General features: G+C 41.1%; 1 protein-coding gene across 7 annotated transcripts in view; it reads left to right on the top strand.

Annotated features, from left to right (window-relative positions):
• The window catches only part of si:ch211-200p22.4 (phosphatidylinositol-binding clathrin assembly protein), a 54041-nt gene extending 31738 nt beyond the window's left edge, over positions 1 to 22303 (top strand). For 3 of the 7 annotated variants that reach the window (XM_066680398.1, XM_066680399.1, XM_066680402.1), the window contains 12 exons: positions 706 to 791; positions 1268 to 1391; positions 4631 to 4764; positions 5480 to 5580; positions 6628 to 6738; positions 11413 to 11544; positions 13535 to 13565; positions 14546 to 14681; positions 15370 to 15393; positions 17403 to 17459; positions 17629 to 17745; positions 17949 to 22303. In XM_066680398.1, coding sequence (XP_066536495.1) covers positions 706 to 791; positions 1268 to 1391; positions 4631 to 4764; positions 5480 to 5580; positions 6628 to 6738; positions 11413 to 11544; positions 13535 to 13565; positions 14546 to 14681; positions 15370 to 15393; positions 17403 to 17459; positions 17629 to 17745; positions 17949 to 17963 — 1068 coding nt within the window. In that variant the 3' untranslated portion in view covers positions 17964 to 22303. Of the gene's footprint in view, positions 1 to 705; positions 792 to 1267; positions 1392 to 4630; positions 4765 to 5479; positions 5581 to 6627; positions 6739 to 11412; positions 11545 to 13534; positions 13566 to 14545; positions 14682 to 15369; positions 15394 to 17399; positions 17460 to 17628; positions 17746 to 17948 lie in introns of all 7 variants that reach the window. The other 4 variants (XM_066680400.1, XM_066680405.1, XM_066680401.1 and 1 more) reach the window with 3 other exon arrangements.
• Positions 22304 to 22784: the final 481 nt, after the last annotated feature.

Consider the following 22784-nt stretch of genomic DNA (forward strand, 5'->3'; position numbering starts at 1 on the left):
TGTGTTGCCCTGTGAAGGACTGGCGCCCCCTCCAGGGTGTATTCCCGCCTTGTGCCCAATTATTCCAGGTAGGCTCTGGACCAACCGTGACCCTGAACTAGATAAGCGCTTACAGATAATGAACAAATGAATGTTTTGATTCTTAAGTTATTTTCCTCTGGCATATTTCTGGTATCAGTTCACAAATTTGCTTAGTAAATTTACTTGACGTCAAACAGTCTCTATTGGATATGGTTTATATATTATTAATTTTAGTATACATATAGTTTGAGAAATCTCTGACAGTCCCCTTGAACTATTGCACCATTTACTAAGATCATAACTCAAGTCTTAATTACCTTACGTCAGGAAAGAAGTATGGTCAGTATGCTGTAAGTACAATTTGTCGGCCAGCATCTCTACGTATTACACATTTTTCACAGGGGTTTGCTGGTGAATGCCAACAATTTGAGGACTAGACCCTTTCTGCATGTTTTCTAACTACTATGTTCTCTTTTTCTCACTCTTACTGCTTCACTCTCCTTTGTTTATTTATGACATTTCTGTGATTAAGGCATGTTACAGGCATTGTTTGCTGAGTTTGACCATTGTGTATGTGTATACACCCATAAGTAGATATGAGAGACAGAGAAAAATGGGTGCATACTGTTGACTTCCCTCTCCCTCTTTGTCACCCATCACACTGTTCCTCTTTCACACTTGCAGGCTCCCAGCAGCCTGCTTGAGGCTTTAGAGCAACACCTGGCCTCTCTGGAGGGCAAAAAGACCAAGGAGTTTTCTGCAGACAGCAGGTATTTAAAATGTATTTTGAATGTGTCATGAAGTAGCCATTTATGGACCCTTAATTTTAGCAGGAAGCAAGAGTAATAATGATTTTCCTTCATTTGGAATATTCTGGATGTTGTGTTCTTGAGAGATTGTAGCATTCTGGTTCATTCTTGTTTATTAATGCTTAAAAGGCATAGGTTGTTTGCTACATGTCTTGGCTGGTTATTTAATAGGCTGTGTTAATTTAAGCAGTCAGTGTGAGATAAGGACAAAATAACATTAGCCTACTGCTGTCATGGGAGCTTCATGCGTAGATGTAACAGGTGCGAGGAAGAAAGTTCGCGTTTAATCAGGTCATCTGTTGTGTAATTACCTGTGATTTGAGACCACCCCTGCATTGCAGTGTCATTTAATCTGACCATAATAATTAAATCAGAATAAATTGCTACACCTCCAAGAGTGTGACCTCATTTCACCCTCAATATGTGTGTTTTTGCAGAGCCACCACTCTCTCCAGTGCTGTGTCATCACTCTCTAACACAGGCATGTCATTCAGTCGTGTGGATGAGAAGGAAAAGCAGCAGGCTCTGGAAGAGGAGCAGGCCAGACTGCAGGCACTCAAGGTTGGCTTCATTAATCATGTGAAGGGTTTTAGTTTATGCATTCTCAGATTGTGACCTGGTGTGTGGGGTGTTTACATACAAATATATCACAGGAAAAGGCTTGGTATGAACCCACTTACAGTCCCTTGGTTTCAGGGATTAAGCTTGTGTCAGTATACACTAACGACACTCTCTAGAAAGACTAGAAGCCTGCTTTCTCAAATATAATAAGATCTGGTTTAAATAATGTAATAAAACTGGAACAAATTCACGAATAACTACATTCCTCTTTTCTGCTTACATTTATATCTGTGGTATTTGCGTAGCATGACATAGTTATTAGCACAGGATAAAACAGATGTGTTTCAGCATGATCATGAACAACCCATCTGTACATTTCAGTGAGAACTGATCTCTATCCTACACCGTGGACAGATACAGCACACGTGGTTTTTACAGATAAGTGTAGGGACCTGCATACGTTTATCTGCCTGCTGCCTCCTGTTCTCATCGGTCACAGCACAGTAGCTTTGCCAACGCTACATTCGCTACAAGAATGGAGAGAAAACTACAGTCATAAAGTGCCTTAAGACTTTACAATTAATACCTCACACATTCATACCACACACACCTTGTGAAATAACATTTAAAGGCCCTTTTTATTTGTCTGTGCTTTATCATGTACAACAATACTGAGGTGGCCCTGTTTGTGCTTTATTTCAAGTAAAACATATTTGTGAATGTGTAGAGAGAAATGAAATTAGGAAAAATTGTAGATGGAGATGCGATGCTGTTCTGCTTGTACTTTCATGTCCACAGCTGTTAAGTGAGACAAGTATTTTACGTTACTTTAGAAGGAATTTTGCTGTTCCACTCTCCTTTACAGAATTATTTGTAGTTATGTGCACTGCAGGGTTTTTAAGCCTGATCTGTCTGTTATCTCCATGGGTTTCAGTCATTGACTCAGCCACTCCAATCTTTGTAGTTTCATTTGGGCTACAGGTGCATCTCAATAAATTAGCATATCATCAAAATTTAATTTATTTCAGTTTAATTCAATTCAAAAAGAGAAACCCTTATTATATAGTGAATTATTCATTCATTCATTATCTGTAACCCTTATCCAGTTCAGGGTCGCGGTGGGTCCAGAGCCTACCTGGAATCATTGGGAGCAAGGCGGGAATACACCCTGGAGGGGGCGCCAGTCCTTCACAGGGCAACACAGACACACACACACATTCACTCACACACTCACAGCTACGGACACTTTTGAGTCGCCAATCCACCTACCAACGTGTGTTTTTGGACTGTGGGAGGAAACTGGAGCACCCGGAGGAAACCCACGCAGACACAGGGAGAACACACCACACTCCTCACAGACAGTCACCCGGAGGAAACCCACGCAGACACAGGGAGAACACACCACACTCCTCACAGACAGTCACCCGGAGCGGGGATCGAACCCACAACCTCCAGGCACCGTGCTACCCTATAGTGAATTAGTGACACCTTTTATGACCATACAAAGAAAATTGACCTCTGCATTTAACCTATCTTTGGCAGTGAACACACATTCACACTAGTGATTAGTGGCGGTAAACACACACCCAGAGCAGTGGATAGCCATCTTCAGCACCCAGGGAGCGTTTGGTGGGTTTGGTGCATTGCTCAAGGGCACTTCATCCATGGATGTTCTCAGTGATCCTGGGCCTTGAACCTGCAATATTCCAGTACCAAGCACGGTCCTCTAACCGTTAGGCCACAGCTGCTCATTCTTGCCACTTGCTGCAACAGGACTTTGTGACCTACTTAATAATCTTGTTCTTTTTTTTTCTTGAGAGCGAATCTGAATCACTGATCTCTGATGAAAGCACATTTTAACAGGAGCAGCTCCTACTCCTACTAATGCATGTCTGTGCTGTTATTAGCCAATTGTTCCTGCATTTTTACTTGTGTATGTACTAGATTTAGTCTTAATTATAAACCTTCACTGGTGTAGACACCGTTACTGAAATGGCAAAACAAAAACCTCTTCCTGTGGGGATTTTGTAAGAGACATGGCTGCAGTGGTTTGAGAACACTGCGTCCTTCAGACACACAGGTAGGTAGGTGTAGAGGTGTGTGTGTGTGTGTTTAATCCAGACGCCCTCGTCCCATCAATGATTAGCTCCAGGCAGCGAGAGGAGAGTAAGGTTAGCCAAAACTCATTTGTTCCTGTGTGGAGGCTTTGTCATCCCATATGGGACACAAAAAACACTCTCAGCAAGTGCAAGAAAGCTGGTGTCCTGAAATGTACTCTAGATTTAGGTAGCGCCATCGCTCAAAATAGCACCTGGAATTGGGCAAATGTTTAGAGAAGCTACAAACAGTGCACACTGTTCATAGTGCTCTTCAGGGCCTTTACTTGCCAGGTATTTGGGTTTTATTATAGCTTGCTGTGCTTGTCAAGGTGTTTGTTTTTTGTGGGGTTTTTTTTCACCTCCATTCACATAGAGCTTGAAATGATCAAGTTGCTCATTTATCTTTGCCTTAAATGCCCATGTTTACTTCTGAAACTGTAGAGGGCTTTTGGAATCCCACTAGTGGTTAAAATTTATGGTGGGTAGTTTTAGGCCTTTCTTTACTTTCCTCGCTCTCTTTGTGACACGGTTTATTGTTGGTTGGTCTTGGTTTGTGCTTTGTCTTGTATAAGGTTTGTCTGTTCAGTGGTTACAGTTTGTTTGAGCAGCTTAAATGTAAAAGGATTTGGGTAAAAGATTGTGGCTCTTCTGTAGCGTGATTAACAAACTAATTTGGCCATGTGTGTGTCCTTTTGCTTTGTGAAAAATTGCTCAAAAATATGTTAAATCCTTTGTGATACTTGTTAACAATTTGGAATATTATCCATGCATTATAGATGGCAGAACTACATTAGCGTATCTATTTGAGATTGCTTAAATTGTCATGGTTTAAGGTGAAATTGAGGATTTGGGTGTTTTGCACAGTTGGTGGTGCTAAGCCTCTGTTTTTATGTTCTCTTGGGAGGTTTAATACATAATGTATCCCACAGCCTAATCTTTTTATTCATCAGAATCAGCCTCTTAATTGGTGTGTTTTGGTTCTTTGTATCCTTAAATATTTTATATTGGTATGTCAGTAATACCACATAACTGTCGAGCGTATTTTGAAGGCTTACTGCTTCATATTTTTTGTTTATTTATTTTTTTGCAAGGCTTGAGAGTCTGCGAATGAAGTAATGGTGCATTTGCGTGTTTCTACAGGACCAGCGTCTAAAGGAGATCGGCATGCAGACTCCCTCTGCCTCCCCTGGTACACAGTCTGCAAGCAGTGCCAACAACCACAGTGTGGCTATGGACCCCTTCTCTAATCACAACACCACCTCTGCCACCAACAGGTCTGTGGCACGTACACTGCTCTTACCTCTTATTACAATAACTGTGATTGCATTTGCTTGTACTAATTGATTTGATTTTACCTGTTGATCCCAGTCCAAGTTTTTATACTCTGTAAAGTCCAATGTTTGTATTATTTTATCTGTACAGAGTACAATTTTACATAAGATTAAATTAGTCCAAAATATAAGCACGGTGGCGCAGCAGGTAGGTGTCGCAGTCACACAGCTCCAGGGGCCTGGAGGTTGTGGGTTCGATTCCCGCTCCAGGTGACTGTCTGTGAGGAGTGTGGTGTGTTCTCTCTGTGTCTGTGTGGGTTTCCTCCGGGTGACTGTCTGTGAGGAGTGTGGTGTGTTCTCCCTGTGTCTGCGTGGGTTTCCTCCGGGTGCTCCAGTTTCCACTTCAAAATTACCACTTGAATGTAGAGTTGCGATTCTTGTGTGTTTGTTAATATTTGTTTTGCAGCAGTTACATTGAGCATAGTAGGGTAAATTATCCATTAAAAAGTGCATTGCTCTGTCATTGTGTTATGACAAGGCTTTGAAAGGAGATAGGGGGTTGCTTTGTGTTTTTTTTTTACTGTTCTATACCAATGTGTTATGTTTTTCAAGTTGTCTGAAGGATAGGATACAGAACGTTCACGTTTTATTTTTATTATTAAACACTGTACTTGACTCAAATTTGATATCTAAGCTTAGTTTCTTTTACTGTCCTCAGCATGCCAAACCTCACCAGCGACTTGTTTGACCTCCAGCCAGCTTTCATCCCTGCCGTGCAGAGCACTCCCTCCATATCCACAGCCACCAGTGCCTGGGGAGGTAAGGCGGTCTCTAAAGGAACACATTGTGGGCACTGGACTGCTGCTTTATCCAGTGCCCAGGCTTCACTGACTGGCATTTTTACTTTTATAAAAGGTCATTCTATATATTGCAATTGTAGAGTTGTGTTTTTATTTTTATTTATTTATTTATTATTTTTAAAACCAGCGTCACGTGCTGCGTGATCAAGAGAGGGACTAGGATCGTGAAAAAGAAATTTAATTTAGAAAGCTGTTCTTTCTCCTGTGACTTCAAACAGGCTGCAGGACCGTGTATATCGGTATCACTAGGTGTAGAGTCATTTCTTTTTATCACAGTCACGTCCCATCCATGTCCACCAGTGTTCTTAATACATGCTGCTTGTAGTTGAATAAGTGGAAGGAGTATGTGAGCAGGTTTGCTCTTAAAAACCTGGTAGTAGTCATCCAAAACGAGATGTAAAATGAGGACATGGTTGGTGTGAGGGAGCTGGGGGAGTGGTTGGATTTGTAGGTCAGCGTCTGGTTGAGACAGAATGAAACAGAAGAGCCGGGGGAAGTCGAGTCCACCACTACAGCTGCCTCCTCCAGCACACCTAGCCGCGTGGAGCAAGCAGCTGTTCTACGGGGACTTGTGTACACACACTGCTTGCAGAACACCTGCAATAAACATGCAAAATCACATTAGGGTTTGCATGATTAATCACATTTTTTGCATTGTGGAATGCAATAGGAGTTTCTACAGTGAGCACTTCATTATGGGCTGCAATGACATTTGTTAAATATTAGAGCCAGGATCTACTTCTCTGATCCAAGTACTTTCACTCTCATAGTGTGTGAAAACACATTTTTTATATATGAATTTAACGTTGTATGTTCATGCCAAAGTAAACACAGGGAAGGAATTGTGCTACAGAGAATTCTGTGTGAAACAGGATGACGGGGGACGTTGAAACTCAAACTGAGATCATGTTAAATGTGTGGTTTTGTCTTTAGAGGGAGCCACAGTTTGACAACAGTGTGGGAGTGAAGACTAAGTTCTGTGTGTATGTGTGTGATTTGTTCTCAGGTCTCGAGAGTGGTGCTCTCCAGCAGACCACTCGCATGCCCGCCATGAATGTAGATTTTGATGCTGTGTTTGGAACTCAAAGTGCCAATAATGATGTGAAGCCAGCAGCTGGTAAAGTCTCCACTATAGGAGCTTAATTAAGCATCTAACAAACTGCTGCCTCTCGAGCAGTGAGCTAAATAACCATTACTGTCTGTCCAGCTAACCTCTATGCCTTGTGACACTGTCGCTTTCTTAGCCACTCAAATGTTTTTTTTTTTGTTTTTTTTTAAAGAATAACATGCTTTTAAAATGGAAAGAAAATGGTTAGTAAGAAAATTCCTTAGTTCTGAGGTCAGATTCAGTTTCTGATATTTTATGTCCTCGACTTACGACGTTGACCCATTTCTACGTTGCGTCGTAAACCGATTTTCGGTGTAAGACGGAACATACGTACATACTGTACGTGAATAACATACTGTAAGCACGTAGCAGCAAGCTAAAATGGCCTACAATGCGACTGGGGTGACGCCGTTCTCCTTGGTCCCAAGCCGCGTAACCGTGTATTCTTCCGCCGCGCACACCAAACACACCAAAAGTTCGCGTTACGACGTTTACGACGCAAAACAACTTAAGTCACAGGTCGGCAACCCGCAGCTCTTTGATCCTCTGATGCGGCTCAGCTTTTGAAAATAATTAATGAGTATTTAATTCTAATGTATTTTATTTTGGTTCGTTCATTTTCAAAATGTAATTCTATGAAGATTATGGCGATCTTGTAACATCTAAAATATTTTAATGTTTAAAATATTTTGTCGCTCTTAATACACGTCACAACTTCCAACGTGCGACACCCGCCAGTGTGCGTTTTTTTTTTTTTTTTTACTTTTTGACCGCTGACTGCACGGCGCCAGTAAAATAATGACGGCACGCAGAGAGAGGACAGCGTTTTTATTTTCTGCCAGTGGATAATTTAAGTTCGGCGTTTTTTTTTTCATTACTACAAGGACTCAAATAGACATTGAGTATTTTACTTAACCTTCAAAACAACATCTGTTTTTTTCGGAGTTAAAAATGTTTTGTTGCCTGCAGAAAAGTGATTTCATTTTCTCTACAGTTGTTCATTGATTTCATAAATGTAACACATTATAGTTGGTTTATACATTGCGCATAACATTGCGTTTTTGTTTTTTTTTGCCTTTGTGCTGTGTTATTTCATTTAAAATTTCAAAAGTGTTTTGTGGCTCCCAGTGTTTTCTTTACTGTGTGAAAAGGGTCCAAACGGCTCTTTGAGTGGTAAAGGTTGCCGACCCCTGCCTTAAGTCGAAACAAGGCTTTCTACAGTAAATGGGAGATGTGTCGTAACCTCGAAACATCGTAACTCAGGACTGACGTAACCCGAGGACCTACCGTATTGTTTTTTAAAGCTTTAGTTAATAGATCTATAGGTAATACGTAATATTTATCTGCTCAGTTCTAAAGCACTGTGGCCTCAGGGTTGAAGTGTGGAATGTTTTTATTTTTTTATTTTTAGTGTTGCGTCAGAATCCTCAAAACATTCATTTGCTCTTACACCAAATGCTGAGAAGACTCAATAATGCAGACTAGAACGAGGATGGTTTAAAAGCAGCATCTTGTCCATCTGTGGACACGTGATTTAAAAACCCTCGTCTTCTGCTGGTGAAGCTTTATCAAGTCAAAATGTCACTTGGAAGCACAGTGGAGGAGATTTTATTTGCAAAGCTTGGCATTCTTAACCCAAGGTGTGTAGGCACAATTCATTCAGGAGTGCTAAATTTTTATATAAAAAGACTATTTATGTCCCAAGGTCAGATTGGTTGTGCCTTTAAAAAAAAAAAAAAAAATTAACAAAAAAAACGCACTACTGTCTGAATTCTGTTTATTTAGGTATTTAACAACAAAACATTTGCCCTTGGGATTTGTTGCTCTGCACCCTCTTTAAATATTTATTTTATCGGTTTATTAAATATATTTCCCAAAATTGCTCATAACTCCAGCCCCTTTTTTGTTTTTAATCTGAATGTATTTCAATGTAAGTTTATAAAAGCAGAAACTCCTTAAAATTTGTTTGTTGCAGGGCTTTTACCCAGGTTAAAGGCTAAGCACCATTTAATAGACCTCCATGAATATTCCACATTATTGTAGTTACTGACAGATATAAGTATGAATTAAAATGAAAATAGCAGCTTAATTTGCTTTAAAACTGACAATTTTATTAAATTGACGGAAAAACCCGAGCTCGCTACGGAAATTCTCGAACGCAACCGTGACGTCACTGGTGGACAACAGCTGAACAACGCCGCGGTAAAACACCGTTATGACTGACTGTTATGACAGTATCTAGCTAAATAACCAACATTATTCATGACAATAGCCTAGCAATAAGCTAAACTCAAATGTAGAGGTACCGTTATTCTTGTAAATGTTATCGAAGTCGAACTCGAATTCATCCGACACTATAAACCTCCGTAATGCAGCTACGTAGCCGAGTATAATCTGAGCCACCGAGTTTAGCGAGTCAAGCTAACGTTAACTAACACCAACTAAAACAGGCGAAGGTCTTTTAAACCTTATTCCTTGAATTAGTAAGAAATAACGTGTTTATTGATAGTCAGAAAACAAGTTAGGAACTCAAATTCCACTGTATTTATTTGTTTGACACTTAGCTGGTGCTTAGCCTTTAAGGAGACTTTTACTTTGCATCTTGTTGATCACTGTATTCGTGCTAAAATCACATGTTTTACTGGCATACTGGTTTAACATAGGTCAAATGTTAAAAAGAGAATGCTCTTGATCCATTTGCTGGTTTCTTTATAGTTGTCTTTAAGTGGATAGAAGGGGACATCCTATTGAAATAGACCTCTCGCCTGTGATCCTAGTGAGGACGTCTGAGTGCTTGTTTTTATGCTCCTTTTTTCAATGACTGCTGGGAAGCTTGTTAGTCTGCTGTTTCTGTGTGGGAAGCAGTAGCTCTCTCCCTTTTTTTCCCTTTTCTTTCTCGCTTAGTCCATTTGGGTTGTAGCTGTGAACACTGTCGTCAACCCTCAATCCCTCTTTAAAAGTTTTTTTGTGTGCCTGTGTATGACTGACTCCTGTTGATCGGGCTGGTGTGTGCGTTGTTGGAGGGCAGGTGCTGACTCGCACTTTCTCCATCTGTCCGTCACCCATCACTTCAGCCTCATCCAAAAACAACACAAGCTCTCACATCTTGCTAACTCCAGTGCTTTGACACTGCTTATCTCTCTCTCCCACTTATATCTCTCCCTCGTCCTCCTCCCTTTGTTTCCTTTCATCCCTCTCCACATGCTCTCCTGGGCTGTGATGGCTGGTGAGTTCACTCGGTTTTTATCTCACTCCCTCCATTCCTGCTGGCCAAGCAAGTACGGTGTGCTGTTCACACGTGACCTGTGTGTGCACACTGTCCACCAGTCAGGCTGTAAACCTTTGCTTCTATTAAAATTTAAATTCATTTTAATAATTGGGTAATAAATGCACATAAGTCTTCAGTCCATATCTCCTATTCATTCGTGTGTGTGTGTGTGACTCATTAACTTGAATGGCTGGTGGTCTCTCTCGTTTACAGAAGGAATTACTGAATTACTCCGTGTGATTGAGTGTTAGGAGGGCAGTGATCACCCCTCTGGGCAATGCTGGTGGGAGCTATATGAATCACTTTTATGACCACAGCTCTTGCTCTCTCGATGCTCAGTGAAGGGGCTCTGTTCAAGACCTCATGACAAACAATACAGCCCCTGATGACAACAGAAATTCAGTTCATGTTAGATGGTGTGTGTGTGTGTTAGGAGTATTAAATGTGGGATGTCCCTGCATGGAAATGGTTGGCTGGTTTAGCTTTCATCGATATATCTATCTGTCAATATGGATACATAATGTTTAAAATGCATAAACTAGGACTCAGTCCAGCTGAACTAGCATCTTAAAGTAATATACCTTTTAAAAACATGCTGATGGTGTACCACGGTAACTCCAGCACTACCTCGAAACATGTTTACTCTTCCAGTAATAACTATATAAACCTGTTAGGAAAAAGCACTGGTATTTTATTGATGTATAATTATGTATTGTATTAATTAATTATTATTTGTTTGTTAATAATTCCCCAAACTGCCCTAAAAGACGCCTGCTACTAAATGTTATTCTTCCAACACCTAATTTAGTTGTGATTGTGATTATACAGACGAATAAAAGGGTTTAAACTGTGAGCTAATCACAGTAGCGAGCCCATGTTGAACAGAGGTAAGAAATGAGTTTTGATGGAGCAGTGTGAAGCGTAGTTTAGTGCTCTATATTCAGCCCAGTCACAAGACTTGTGTTTTTCTAAAGTCTCAAACATCTTTGAATGAAGAAAATTAACAAACTAACAAATAAAGTCTTGTTTTAGGCAGCTGTTATTTTTGTTGCTGTTGTATCGTAATGATTAAGAATTTTGTGGTGTGTGTGTGTGTGTGTGTGCTAAAGACTTTTTCTCTTGAGACAGCTGCTGAATTTACATCTGTTCTGTCATGTCTTTTTTTTTTAAACTAAGTCTCTGCAAACATGTCAGTTTCTCCTATGCTTTCTCTCTCTCTCTCTCTGGGTGTTTGTCTGTTTTTCCGTCTGCTCTACTCTGTGTAGAGGGGGAGTTTTGCATATTTGTTCATATTCCTGATATAACCGTATCAATATTCAACTCCTACTCAGTTACATTCTCTCTCTCTCTTTTTACCTGTCTCTAACACTTTTTCTTTCTCACATTATCTCCTCCTCCCTCTCTCTCTCACTCAGGGTTTGAAACATTAGGAGACTTGTTGAAGCCCACTGTTCCAGCTCACAGTCAGTGTCCGGTGATGGCCCCTCATTCTGGAGGAAAACTGCTGGCTAATGATCTGGACTCATCTCTGGCCAATCTCGTTGGCAGTGAGTTTGCTTTGTCTTTTTCTATATTTCAGACTCATTTACTTCATTACTCCATGGTACCTTTTGGTTCCTGTTTTATTTTTATACTAATAACCAATGCATACGTACATTACACACGCATACAGTGACTAGTCAGTATCTCCCATGTGTCCCACTTCCCTTCCACAGTATTATTTCTTTTGTCAGATGGCTATGGCTTGAAATTCATATACATAGAACTGATTATGGCAAGCATGCATATATTTGCAAAACCTTGCTTGTAATTGTTCTCCTGCAAGTTTGGTAACTTTCACTTGTATCATGTAAAATGTATGATGCTGTTGTAGAGGCACCTAAAAAGGCAAAGTTTGATATGCATGTCTTAAAATACGATCACTGTAATGAAATCAAACAAGTTTCCATTTTTATCAGACGTTTTAAGCACATTAGGCTTTACCGAATACCTGCATTTGTTAGTAACATTTAAGTGCATAAGGTATTACCAAATTTCTGATCTTGGTACTCCATAGGCCTCATTTGCATTGCTGATATCACAAGAGACCTACTATACGAATGAATGAGAATGCCAAAGATGTACTGTCAATAATATTTATACTAGTATTCAAAATGTTTGACAGTGAAATAAAATGTGTAACTTGCTTGAAATTTGTGTGTGTAAACAGACAAGACATACCGTTTTTTCAGTATTTTTAAAGGCTAAGCACCACTTAATGGACCTCCATGAATATTCCACATTATTGTAGTTACTGACAGATATAAGTATGAATTAAAATGAAAATAGCAGCTTAATTTACTTTAAAACTGACAATTTTATTAAATTGACGGAAAAACCCGAGCTCTCTACGGAAATTCTCGAACGCGACCGTGACGTCACTGGTGGACAACAGCCGAACGACGCCGCGGTAAAACACCGTTATGACTGACTGTTATGACGGTATTTAGCTAAATAACCAACATTATTCATGACAGTAGCCTAGCAATAAGCTAAACTCAAATGTAGAGGTACCGTTATTCTTGTAAATGTGATCGAAGTCGAACTCGAATTCCTCCGACACTATAAACCTCCGTAATGCAGCTACGTAGCCGAGTATAATCTGAGCCACCGAGTTTAGCGAGTCAAGCTAACGTTAACTAACACCAACTAAAACAGGCGAAGTGAGTGTCCTTACCCTGTCTACCTCCATGTTACAGAGGCTCTTGAACACCTTTCGTTGGTGTCCTTACATGCCCATATTGTTGGAAAAGCGCCAGTGAAATGAGCTACAGATAACGGAGTGAGCGGATGGTCCTTTCCAAAGTGCCCGTTTAAAGCTGACAAATTTAGTCCATTTTCTGGATGTTTTGGGATCTTTGGGCCATTTGTTCACAGATGACCCAATGTACATTGAATGATTGCAGCCAAAAACAACACACCTTTTCCTCATTTTGCATTAAATTAAGTGCAGCTTCTAGAGTGTTGTCCACCATCTACGTCACAGGCAAGACGCCTATTAGAGTTTCCCAACACCGTTGGGGGGGGGGGGGGACGATCTTTTAAACCTTATTCCTTCAATTAGTAAGAAATAACATGTTTTCTGACTCTCAATAAACACAAGTTAGGAACTCAAACTCCACTGTATTTATTTGTTTTACACTTTCATAGAGCTGCTTCTTTGCCTTTAATAAGTAAATTAATAATATTTCTGAGGCATAAACAGCACGCGGTTTATCACTTGGTCATGTTACAATTTGTTTTAATATGTCGAAATTTTTATATTTTAGAAAGTAAAGTTGCGGTTTTACCACTGGTATTTTTGTCTACTCTTATTTTTACTCTAATCTTAAGCTGTGATCACTGTTGACTGATTCTCCTTTCTTTGTAATGCGTCATACATTTTCAATAGGAGACAGATCTAGAGGCCAGTGAGTCTCTCACACTGTTTACAAAGCCGTGACTGTGTAACACCCCCCCCCACACCTCTCTTACACTCTTCCCTCTGGCCTATTTCAGATTTGCATTTTGGAGGATCTGCAGCCAAAAAGTAAGTACAAGTTATGAACAGCGTTCTGTTTGTTTTGCTTCAAAAAATGTTGTTTGTAGTCCTTGGGCTGTGTGTGCTCTTGGGGGGTGGAATATTTCAATTAATACTGAGGGATGTGTAAGAGAGGCTTATTTTTCCAGAGTGATGTCCCATAAGAAAAACAGAAAAATCCATTCAGTTTATGAAATTAAATAAATGATTCAGTCAAAATCAACATTTCAATCATCTCTACCATGTTGCTAATGCTTTTGAACAACCAAAGCAAGTTTGGATTTAGAAGTTGCTTCTTCATTTTCAGACTAAGTGCCTGCTGTCGTCACCTAAAATGACTGAATCATGTAGACGTCATTAACCTATATTTACATAAGATTTATAACTCCAGTTCAAAGATGGTGGTGCTCTCCACTGCATAGGATCAGCTCGGCACTGCTTGACGTGGAGCCCCTGAAACTGCGGGCTTTAAAAACAACAACAACGTCAGCGTTTTGGTTTTTTGGACTGAACGCAGAACTGGGTTTCCGCGCCCCAGTTCTCACACCTCTGGCCTTCGCTGATGACTGTCGCTGGCCACCGACCTAAGAAGCATGTGCCTTTTTGACTTGGATAGATAGAGGTTTTACAAGCGGCTAGTTTGTGCTGGGGTAGTTTGTGGTGATTAACAGGTCTCTCTGGCCAATCAGTGATCTGCAAGCTTAACATGTCACGTTTAGTACCTACTCAGCACACGTCGTACCAGGCGTGAGTAGGGACTAAAAGAGCACCCTGTTCCAGGGACCAGATTTGTCCAGTGGAGGAGCAAGAGTCAAGTCACGGAGGTTAGATGCAGTGGAAAATCACCATTAATCACTAAACATGTCTTGGCCTATTGAGAAATGAATAATGAGTTGTGTGTATACCATTGTTCCTGTTATGTGCAAGTATTAATAAAAGTAGTAGTAGTACATGTATGTGCTTAAATATATCCACTGTGTGTGTTTCAGACCTGATATGCAGTGGACACAGCCTGGGGAGAAGAAGCTGACTGGTGGCTCTAACTGGCAGTCCAAAACCATGAGCAGCACGACTGCCTGGAGCCCAGCCCCCATGCCACCGGCTCCCATGCCAGTGCCCCATGTGGTGAGTAAATACACTGTGCATTTATAGAAACACTTTTGTCTCCTCCAGCCTCACAAACCTCATTGGAAGATGTAGATCTAGTTGTTTAATGCAATGCTGCAGAATACGGACAAAATATGTTATTGCAGTTATATTGGATGTGATACTACGTCGTCTGTGTAGCATTGTTTTGGCCAAAATTATTATTCTTATTTTAATTTTGTGAACACCTTTAATTTATTAACCCACCATAGGGTTTTTATATGAAAAATATATAAAAAATAAGATAAATAATAATGCCCAAGTGCATGTTGTCAGACGGGTCATCAACGATCTCTGTACTTCACTGGTCCTCAAAAGAGAAATGTAGCATTTCGTTAGCATAACTGTTTGTATTATATGGTCGCTTCTGAAATGCAGAACTAGAGCAAGCTGCAGTCTTAGGGCCACTGTATGAACTGATATACATCACTCTCTGTTCTTCTGTGTGCTTCAGACTAACCTTTCGCTTTCCCTCCTCTCTTCTGTGCACTGGTTTTCTTTCTCTCTCTCTCTCTCTCTCTGCTTCATCTGTGGTAAAACACTGACTCATGGCATTATTCTCATGTCTAACGTGTTTCCCTTTACCCATTCTGTCCTTCTCTCTCTCTCTTTTCTCTCTCTCTGTTTTGTCTTCCCTCTCTCTGTCTTCCTGTGCCTAACCCAGCAGAGTGGAATGTTCTATACTGGTTATGTAAGTACCCCAATGTACCAGAAAAGCCTTTACTATAGTCCCTAGATTATGGCTTTACAGTATTTTGTCTGATACACACAAACATACCCATGTCTCCTTTACGTTTAGTCTAGTTATAAGGTCTCATAGGCTCTTCCCTACCCCTCAGTCTCACCACACACACACACTCCTATATGTAGAGCTGTACTACACACTGTACACTGTGTAGGACCCCTTCACCCTGCACATCTCCGCTCCCTCAAGCACTGTAGAAGCAGTAGACATTTTGTGTGTTGATTTTGCTGTACATGTGAATGTGTGTGTCTTTGTCTCTAACACCTGTGTTTGCGCTGCCCTGCTTCTGTCCTGCTCCTGTTTGCTCCTGTTGACTGCAGCCTCGGTTATTCTTTGCTGCACAGCAGAATGTGCCTGCATTATGAGCTTGTGACTGAAGCTTTTTGATATGCAAATTGTCTGTCCAGAATAGAATTTAGAAAGGCGAGATCTTATTTTCTGTTAGTGTGTGTGTGTATAAACAAAGGGCTGGTGTCAAAGCTTTTGTTCCTGAATCCTGAGTTGTTGTTGTTGATAAATCACCTTAATTCCTGATTGTGGAGTGTTATTGCTTTACTTAACAAGTGAGTCACGCTTAAGCCTTATTTGGACTGGATTAGTTTTACCTGGGATTGAATTGCGTTAGTGATTGCTCTATTGTAAATGGAGTTCATCAAACGATGTAATTTCAGATTTAAAAGGTGTTCAGTGTTATGATAAACTCTCAAAGGACAAATGATCAAAAAGTATTCCATTGTTAGGTTTTTCATTAGCATTTTCAAAATGACATTTTAACCTAGTCTTATACGTGTGTGTGTGTGGCACTTCAGTACAGTCATTCCATTGGCGAAAGAACAAATAATGAGAGCTCAAATAGTTAGTGTTAAGAAAACTAACTACTACTAACTATCGTTACACTTGTATAGCACCTTACTAGACACCCAAGGACGCTTTACAATCCAGAACGCTCAAGCCACACACACACTGGCGAGAAGCGGCAGCCAAACGCGCACAGCGTACTCTCGACCAGGAACAACCGTCCACCTGGATTTCACCCAGGACAGAGTGCAAATCTATATCTGGGCACACACACAATCACTCACACACACAGACACTCATTCACATACACACCAGGACGTTTATTAGAGAAGCCAATTCACCTACCCTCCATGTTTTGGGACTGTGGGAGGAAATCCACGCAGACACAGGGAGAACATGGAAACTCCACCCAGATGGGACTTGAACCCAAGAACCCAGCGCTGAGAGGCGAACGTGCTCACCACTGAGCCACCGTGCCCCCCGTAACATGTTTGTTTTTATAGTAAACGCAGGACTACAGTCAGTCAATGGCAGAGGATTAAGTCTCACCGTGTGTGGTGTAGGTGCTAGAGAAGTTAAGGTGTGCAACATGGCCTTATGTTGTAGAATGGTATAGTTCTGTTTCATTGGTGTTTTCCTTCATATTTGAGCTTTCTAAAAGGTGATAACTTCAGTAACATTTTTAGTGCTCATAACCCTCAAATGTACCCTGTACATCTCTGGGCTGTGATATTTGTGTTGTGAAATAGGGAAGTGACAGATACGTTTTCAGGAGCATCCTTGTTATCTGCAGAGTACTGGTGTGGCCACAGGTGCTGCTGCTTCATTTATAAATTACATGTGCTCCAGTGGCCCTGTATGAATACAATTGGTGAGCCTCCCCTATACAAATGACATTACAGCACCTCCTCTAATAAAAGCTCTTCCAGCTCCAGTGGATCCTGCTTTAGTCTGTGTTTAAAACAAAAGTCTGGACCCTTAGTGGAGTACGTCAGAGGACCAGTGGCAGGAGGAAGCTTTAAATAACTCGCAGGGCCAATAATGACAGAGTGGCTGCCCTGTGGGGTTTAGTTAGAACTGGTGTGTTTTGGAATGCACTGCTTATGGTGAGTGTGATCCCATAATTCATTCCGTCATCTCGCTCTGTTGTTCAGCAGGCCCCGGCTCCCATGGCCTTCCCCATGACCACACCTCAAGTGCCTGTGTATGGGATGGTGAGTACCTCAAGTAACTCAAGTGTTCAATCATACATTTATTTATCCTTCCGTCTCTGTCCATGCATTCATCCATCCTTCCATTCATCCGTAAACACATGGACTCTAGCTAATCTCAAACACGTTTATTTATTTAACCTGTTTGACACCTGTTTCATTTCATCTTCAGGTCCCTCCTCAGATGGGACAGATGGGAGGGGTTCCAGTCATGACCCCACAGCCCATGATGTACAACCAGCCTGTTCTCAGACCCACCAACCCATTCGCTCCAATTCCTGGAGCTCAGGTGCGCACAAAGAGATATAAAATACACATACACACTAAATATTAGACCTATGGCAAACCTCAGACACCACCCCCACCACATTTCTTCAGTACTCAGGTACCCCTATTAGGGATTTTACACAAGTGATGTGGATTTGGAGACTGGGTTTAACCAGTAGGGTTTTTTTTTTCCTCCCCCCCCTCTCCTGGCTTTTGTCTCTGCAGATGCAGTTCATGTAATAGCGCTGTGCAGCGGCGTGCCAAACAGGGTGTCAATAACCCCCACTGAATGAGAGAGAAGATACGAGGGAAACCAGCCACCAAATTCAGGGAGCCAGAAGAAGAGAAAGAGAAGCAGAAAGAGAAGAGTGAGGGAGAGATGCAAAGCTGTATTCCTATCATTAACATGCACCTCATTGTCTGAAATTGCGCGTTCTCACACACCCCACAGCAGGGCGCTAACAAGGGCGCCTGTTACTATTTTTTTTTTTGTTTGTTTGTTTTTCCTTTTTCTTTTTCATTGACTGTCTCATTTTTTTTGTCTAATTGTAATCGCAAGGGAGGCTTTACATTTGACCTGCTTCATATGTAACTACATGTTCTGAGGGTATTCAAGTATAAATCACTAATCTCTAAATTAGGGTTAATGCCCACTAGGCAGGGGACACTGGAAGTGACCGTTTTGTTACTGCACCCTAAAAAATCAAAGCTTCCTGGATGGTTCCCGGTTTGACTCTGTAGTTAAAGAAGACTTTAAAAAAGTGATATAGAACTTTGCAACACATTTACAAACATTGGTCTAGTTAAGAACTGGGTGTTTTTTTTTTTTTTTTGAAGGGACGGGACGGGACTTGTATGTGGTTCTTTCTCCACTTGTGATGCTAAAAGGCACCTGCGTTTTTTGTTTTTAAGAGTGTACTTGGACAAATGCCTCTGAGCGCTGTTTGTTTGGGTATGGAGCCACAGGCAGGATGCCTTCCCCACCCAGCCCAAGGGGGTCTAGTCTGGTTTGTAGGTAGACTACAGATGTTATTTACCAATCGTCTGGGGATGTTTTGTTTAAACTTGAAGAACAAGGGAAATGTACATGCTCATTACCAAGTACTGTGGTATATGGCACCTCCAAGCACTTTACTCATGCGTGGTCAGCTGCAGATCTCTCTTAGCTGGTCCATAATCTTCCAATTGGTTTTTGTGCGTTAGAGAACTTGGTCACTGACGTCCTCACGTTTGGTCGCCCTAAAGCCACTCGGACCATCTGTCTGCGTTGTTTCCTGTGTGTTTTTGAAAGAAGGGATGTCGTTTCTGACATGTTGGTGTTCATATTCCTCTGCTCCTGCAAATCCTACACAGGATGTGTGTGTTCCTCATGACCTTTCTGCTTCTTTAGTCATTGCCTGCCATATTTTATAAGTTTCTTATAAATATATATATTGTTAACGCGTCTGCTTCTTTTCTACCTGGAAGTTATCCAGGAACTAAACCCTGTACTTCTCTGCCTCAGACTCCTCCATATTTGCGGCCCACTTTTGCGAGAGAGAAGGACTGAGAGGTTAGGACTGTTAAACAATGCAAAAAGAAAGCTACAAGTATGTGTTTATGTTTGAAAGCTATGCTTTAAAAAAAAAAAAAAAAAAGCTATGAAGTTAGTTTTCGTTTAAGTTGCCAAATTAACAGAAGTTGTGGTTTCTGTTTCTCACGAACATATGCCATCACTTTCACACCCCTTAACACATGTTAAAATATTCTCTGGCTGCTGGAGAATGTGCAGAACATCTCGTGTTAATGTTAAGTAAAAAAAAAACGATTGGCTGAATGTAATTGGCCCGTTTTTGTTTTTTCTCTTGAAAAGAGGAAATTCATTTGCCACTTTTTGTTTTGCTCTTGCGTTGGGCAGATATTCTCTAAATGTGAGCACTGTCAGTGGAAAATGTTGGCCAAAGTCCACATGAAAGCATCGCTGTTTCACTTTCTTCTTGGCCTCTGAGCTTAATGTCGTCCCGGCCAGGCTTCTGCTCTCCTGTCTGCCGTATTAGCCTCCAACCTTTGCCTTTATACTTTGTTTGGGTGCTTTCTGCTTTTATCAATGGTCCCTCATAAGCTTTTGAGAATGCTGAATGGTTGTTTATGGTGCAGCTATTTAGCTTCAAGTTTAGATCACAGATATTTTATGATGAGCAGCTACAGCCAATCGCACGGCAGCTCAGGCATTTTTTTTAGAATGTAGCCGAGGGAGCGTGACTGGCGTTCAGATGAACAAACAGCTGAGTTTTGGTTTGAGCAGTACATCCCCCATTCCTTCTGTGATCTCCGTCTAATTCCACACCTGCAGCTGAAGGATGGTTTAAACCGCCCCTTAAACTCCAAGCGTATTACTTGCTAATCCTGGCTCTTGTTGTCCGGCAACCGCTATGAATTATGAATACATTAGGGATCTATAAATTTAACCGAATACAAAAAGTTGTTGCTTTAGTTTTGGGTGTAAACTTCACTCTCTGTTTGGAGAGAGGGGTCTAGTCTGTGACTGGAATTAACTGCTTCAGAGCGTAGTCGAGAGAGCTACTGAATGAATACTCTTTTATACCAGGTCCCGGTTGAAGTACATTGGTGTATTCCCTTTTTTAAAAAGGTTAGCAGGCGCCTCCCCTCACTGTAGCAGTTTGTGTTACATGCAGAACCCTTCTGTTAGTGTCTCTTCTACTGCAGCTCCCTTGTGTGCGTTGATGCCGGTTTTATCCGTATGCTTGAGCTGCATTTTCTATTTTCTTTCCTGCTTTAGACTTAACAGCGCCCACCGTGCTGTAACCCCTGCATAGTCGTCTTCAGGAACACGGTGAACCATAGCGCTCGTTTTGTGTGAGAATTGATTTCAATGGCGCATATCAGGAGCTTGGATTGGTCTCTCCCAGTTGTGCTGCATCAGAAAGGAAGTTGGCTCAGAGTTGTAATAGTGCTGGTCGTGTCACTGGTTTACATAATAAAGGTGAGCTGTGGAAGGGTGTTGATTTGCTGTGCGCTGTTCACCAGGCATGTGGGAGGGAGAACCAGTCGTGTGTGTGTGTGTGTGTGATGATGATGAACCTGGGTTTCCATGGTGATCTACAGAGCCTGTGGGAAGTCTCGTCCTTTTTTTAAAGCCGGTGTGTGTTTTAAGGCACAGAGGGTGATGAGCACACCTTTTAGCGAACCTTTTTTAAAAATTGTGTTGATATTTAAATTGAGGTCTATTTGTGTGTTTCTTGTAGCGTTTTTAAGACGTCAAGCCTCCTGCTGTTCTTCTGTTTGCTCGTATTTGCATGTTTTTTTTTCTTTCTTTTTATTTTTTTTAAAAACATTTTGGCTTGTACATTATGAATGTTATTTTATTCTTATCTGAATTTGTCCAGAGAAGCCGTTGGAGAGATTTAGCAGTGTCCTGTGTCTAGGTGCATGGTCTGTGTTGTGTCCAGTACCACTGAAACTGCATGATTTGAGCTTTCTACCTGTTTCAGTGTCATAAGAAACTTTCCTGTGACATGCCAAAGGTCAGAATTGTTGGGGCCGAGACTCTGAAGATACCTTATACACACTCGAGGACGTCAAAGTCGGTATATCGTTCATATTATTTTCCACAAGGTACTACCAAGCTTAACTTGGTCTGAGTGTAGAACACTTATAGAGCTCCCTCTAGTGGTGTCAAGCAACAGTGGCACAACAGACTCTCCTTGTGTAAACACGTTAGGAACAGTATCCTCCCCCAGATCCAGGCAGGCGAATCTCTCTCTTCAATAACTCAAGCTTTTAATCGAAAGTGTGTGTTACGAATACAATGGGGTTATCTCCTCGTCTCTCAGTTGACATTCTCTTTGCCTCTCTCTCTCTCTGTCTCTGTCCTGCATATGAATCGATCGAGGCCTATAAAGATATCTACTGGCAGGTTCAGGTCCTTTCAAACCTCCAGCTGGTCTGCACAGGTTATTAATCCCAGCTTTTATTCTGAACTCAGTGCCAGGCCACATAGTCTAGAGCCAAATGGAGATGCTGCTGCTTCTGCTGGCTCTCTGGTTCCAGAAAGCCTCCAGTGCCTCTGCTCCACAACCAGTTGCAGGAAACCTACAGCCATCTGGACTTCTGCAATCATCAGTCAGGCTGGAGAATGGTCTAGAATCCCGAACACAAGGGATCTAGAAATCTCAGACTGTGGAATCCTCAGCCATAAATATTCTACACTTTCGGGCTTCTGGAATTCCCAGCCGCGGAAGCTCTAGAACAGTGAGGCTGTAAGAATGTCTGTCTGGCTCTGGATCAAAGGCTGAAGGCCATTTCCATGGGAATATACAGGGTTCTTCTCACCTCAGAGTCACCAGGGAGCCTTTAGGAAAATCATTGTGGGTGACGTGGTTGTCATTTTTGTCAAATGTTTTTTTTTTTTTTTTTGGACGTTTCAGTTTCAGTCTCTCATACTCTGTATATACCCATACGCTGCAATGTATTTTATCTGTTTATTTCCCAAAAAATATTTTGCTTTTAAGTTTTCTGAACAAGAGATATTTGCATTTATATACAGGAATATATATATAAATATATACAAACAATAGAAACACTGTCGTCTTTGTGTTAAGCCCTGGGGTGGAAGGCTGCAGATTTTTACTAGTTTTATCATCAATGCCAAATGAAAAGGAGAATGGGAGAAAAACACCTTCCAAATGTTTGTGGAGAACCCCTTTGTACATTTTTTTTATTTATTTATGCAAAATATATGGATTTTAATAAGCATGGAACATACATATTTCATAAAATCATGGGCCTTTGTTTTACTTCATCTTTCAGAAATAAAATCATCTTCCTTTTCCAAAATCGTTTGTTGTTTGTTTTCCTCATCTGTCGTTTACGTCATGACTCTTCTCAGCAAATCCTTCATCCTTCATCCACACACCTTCATGTGAAGGGTATGATGTAGTTGCACTTAATCGTAGTTCAGTAGAGTTCATCGAAACTCTCCCCCGGTTGTACTTGCACTTAGCTTGGGGTCTTTTGTGACTTCAGGCATTTTCTAAATCCGATCCGAGACGGAGCTGGAAC

The sequence above is a fragment of the Hoplias malabaricus genome, chromosome 9 (genome assembly GCF_029633855.1).
Source record: "Hoplias malabaricus isolate fHopMal1 chromosome 9, fHopMal1.hap1, whole genome shotgun sequence".
In the NCBI taxonomy this organism is placed as follows: domain Eukaryota; kingdom Metazoa; phylum Chordata; class Actinopteri; order Characiformes; family Erythrinidae; genus Hoplias; species Hoplias malabaricus.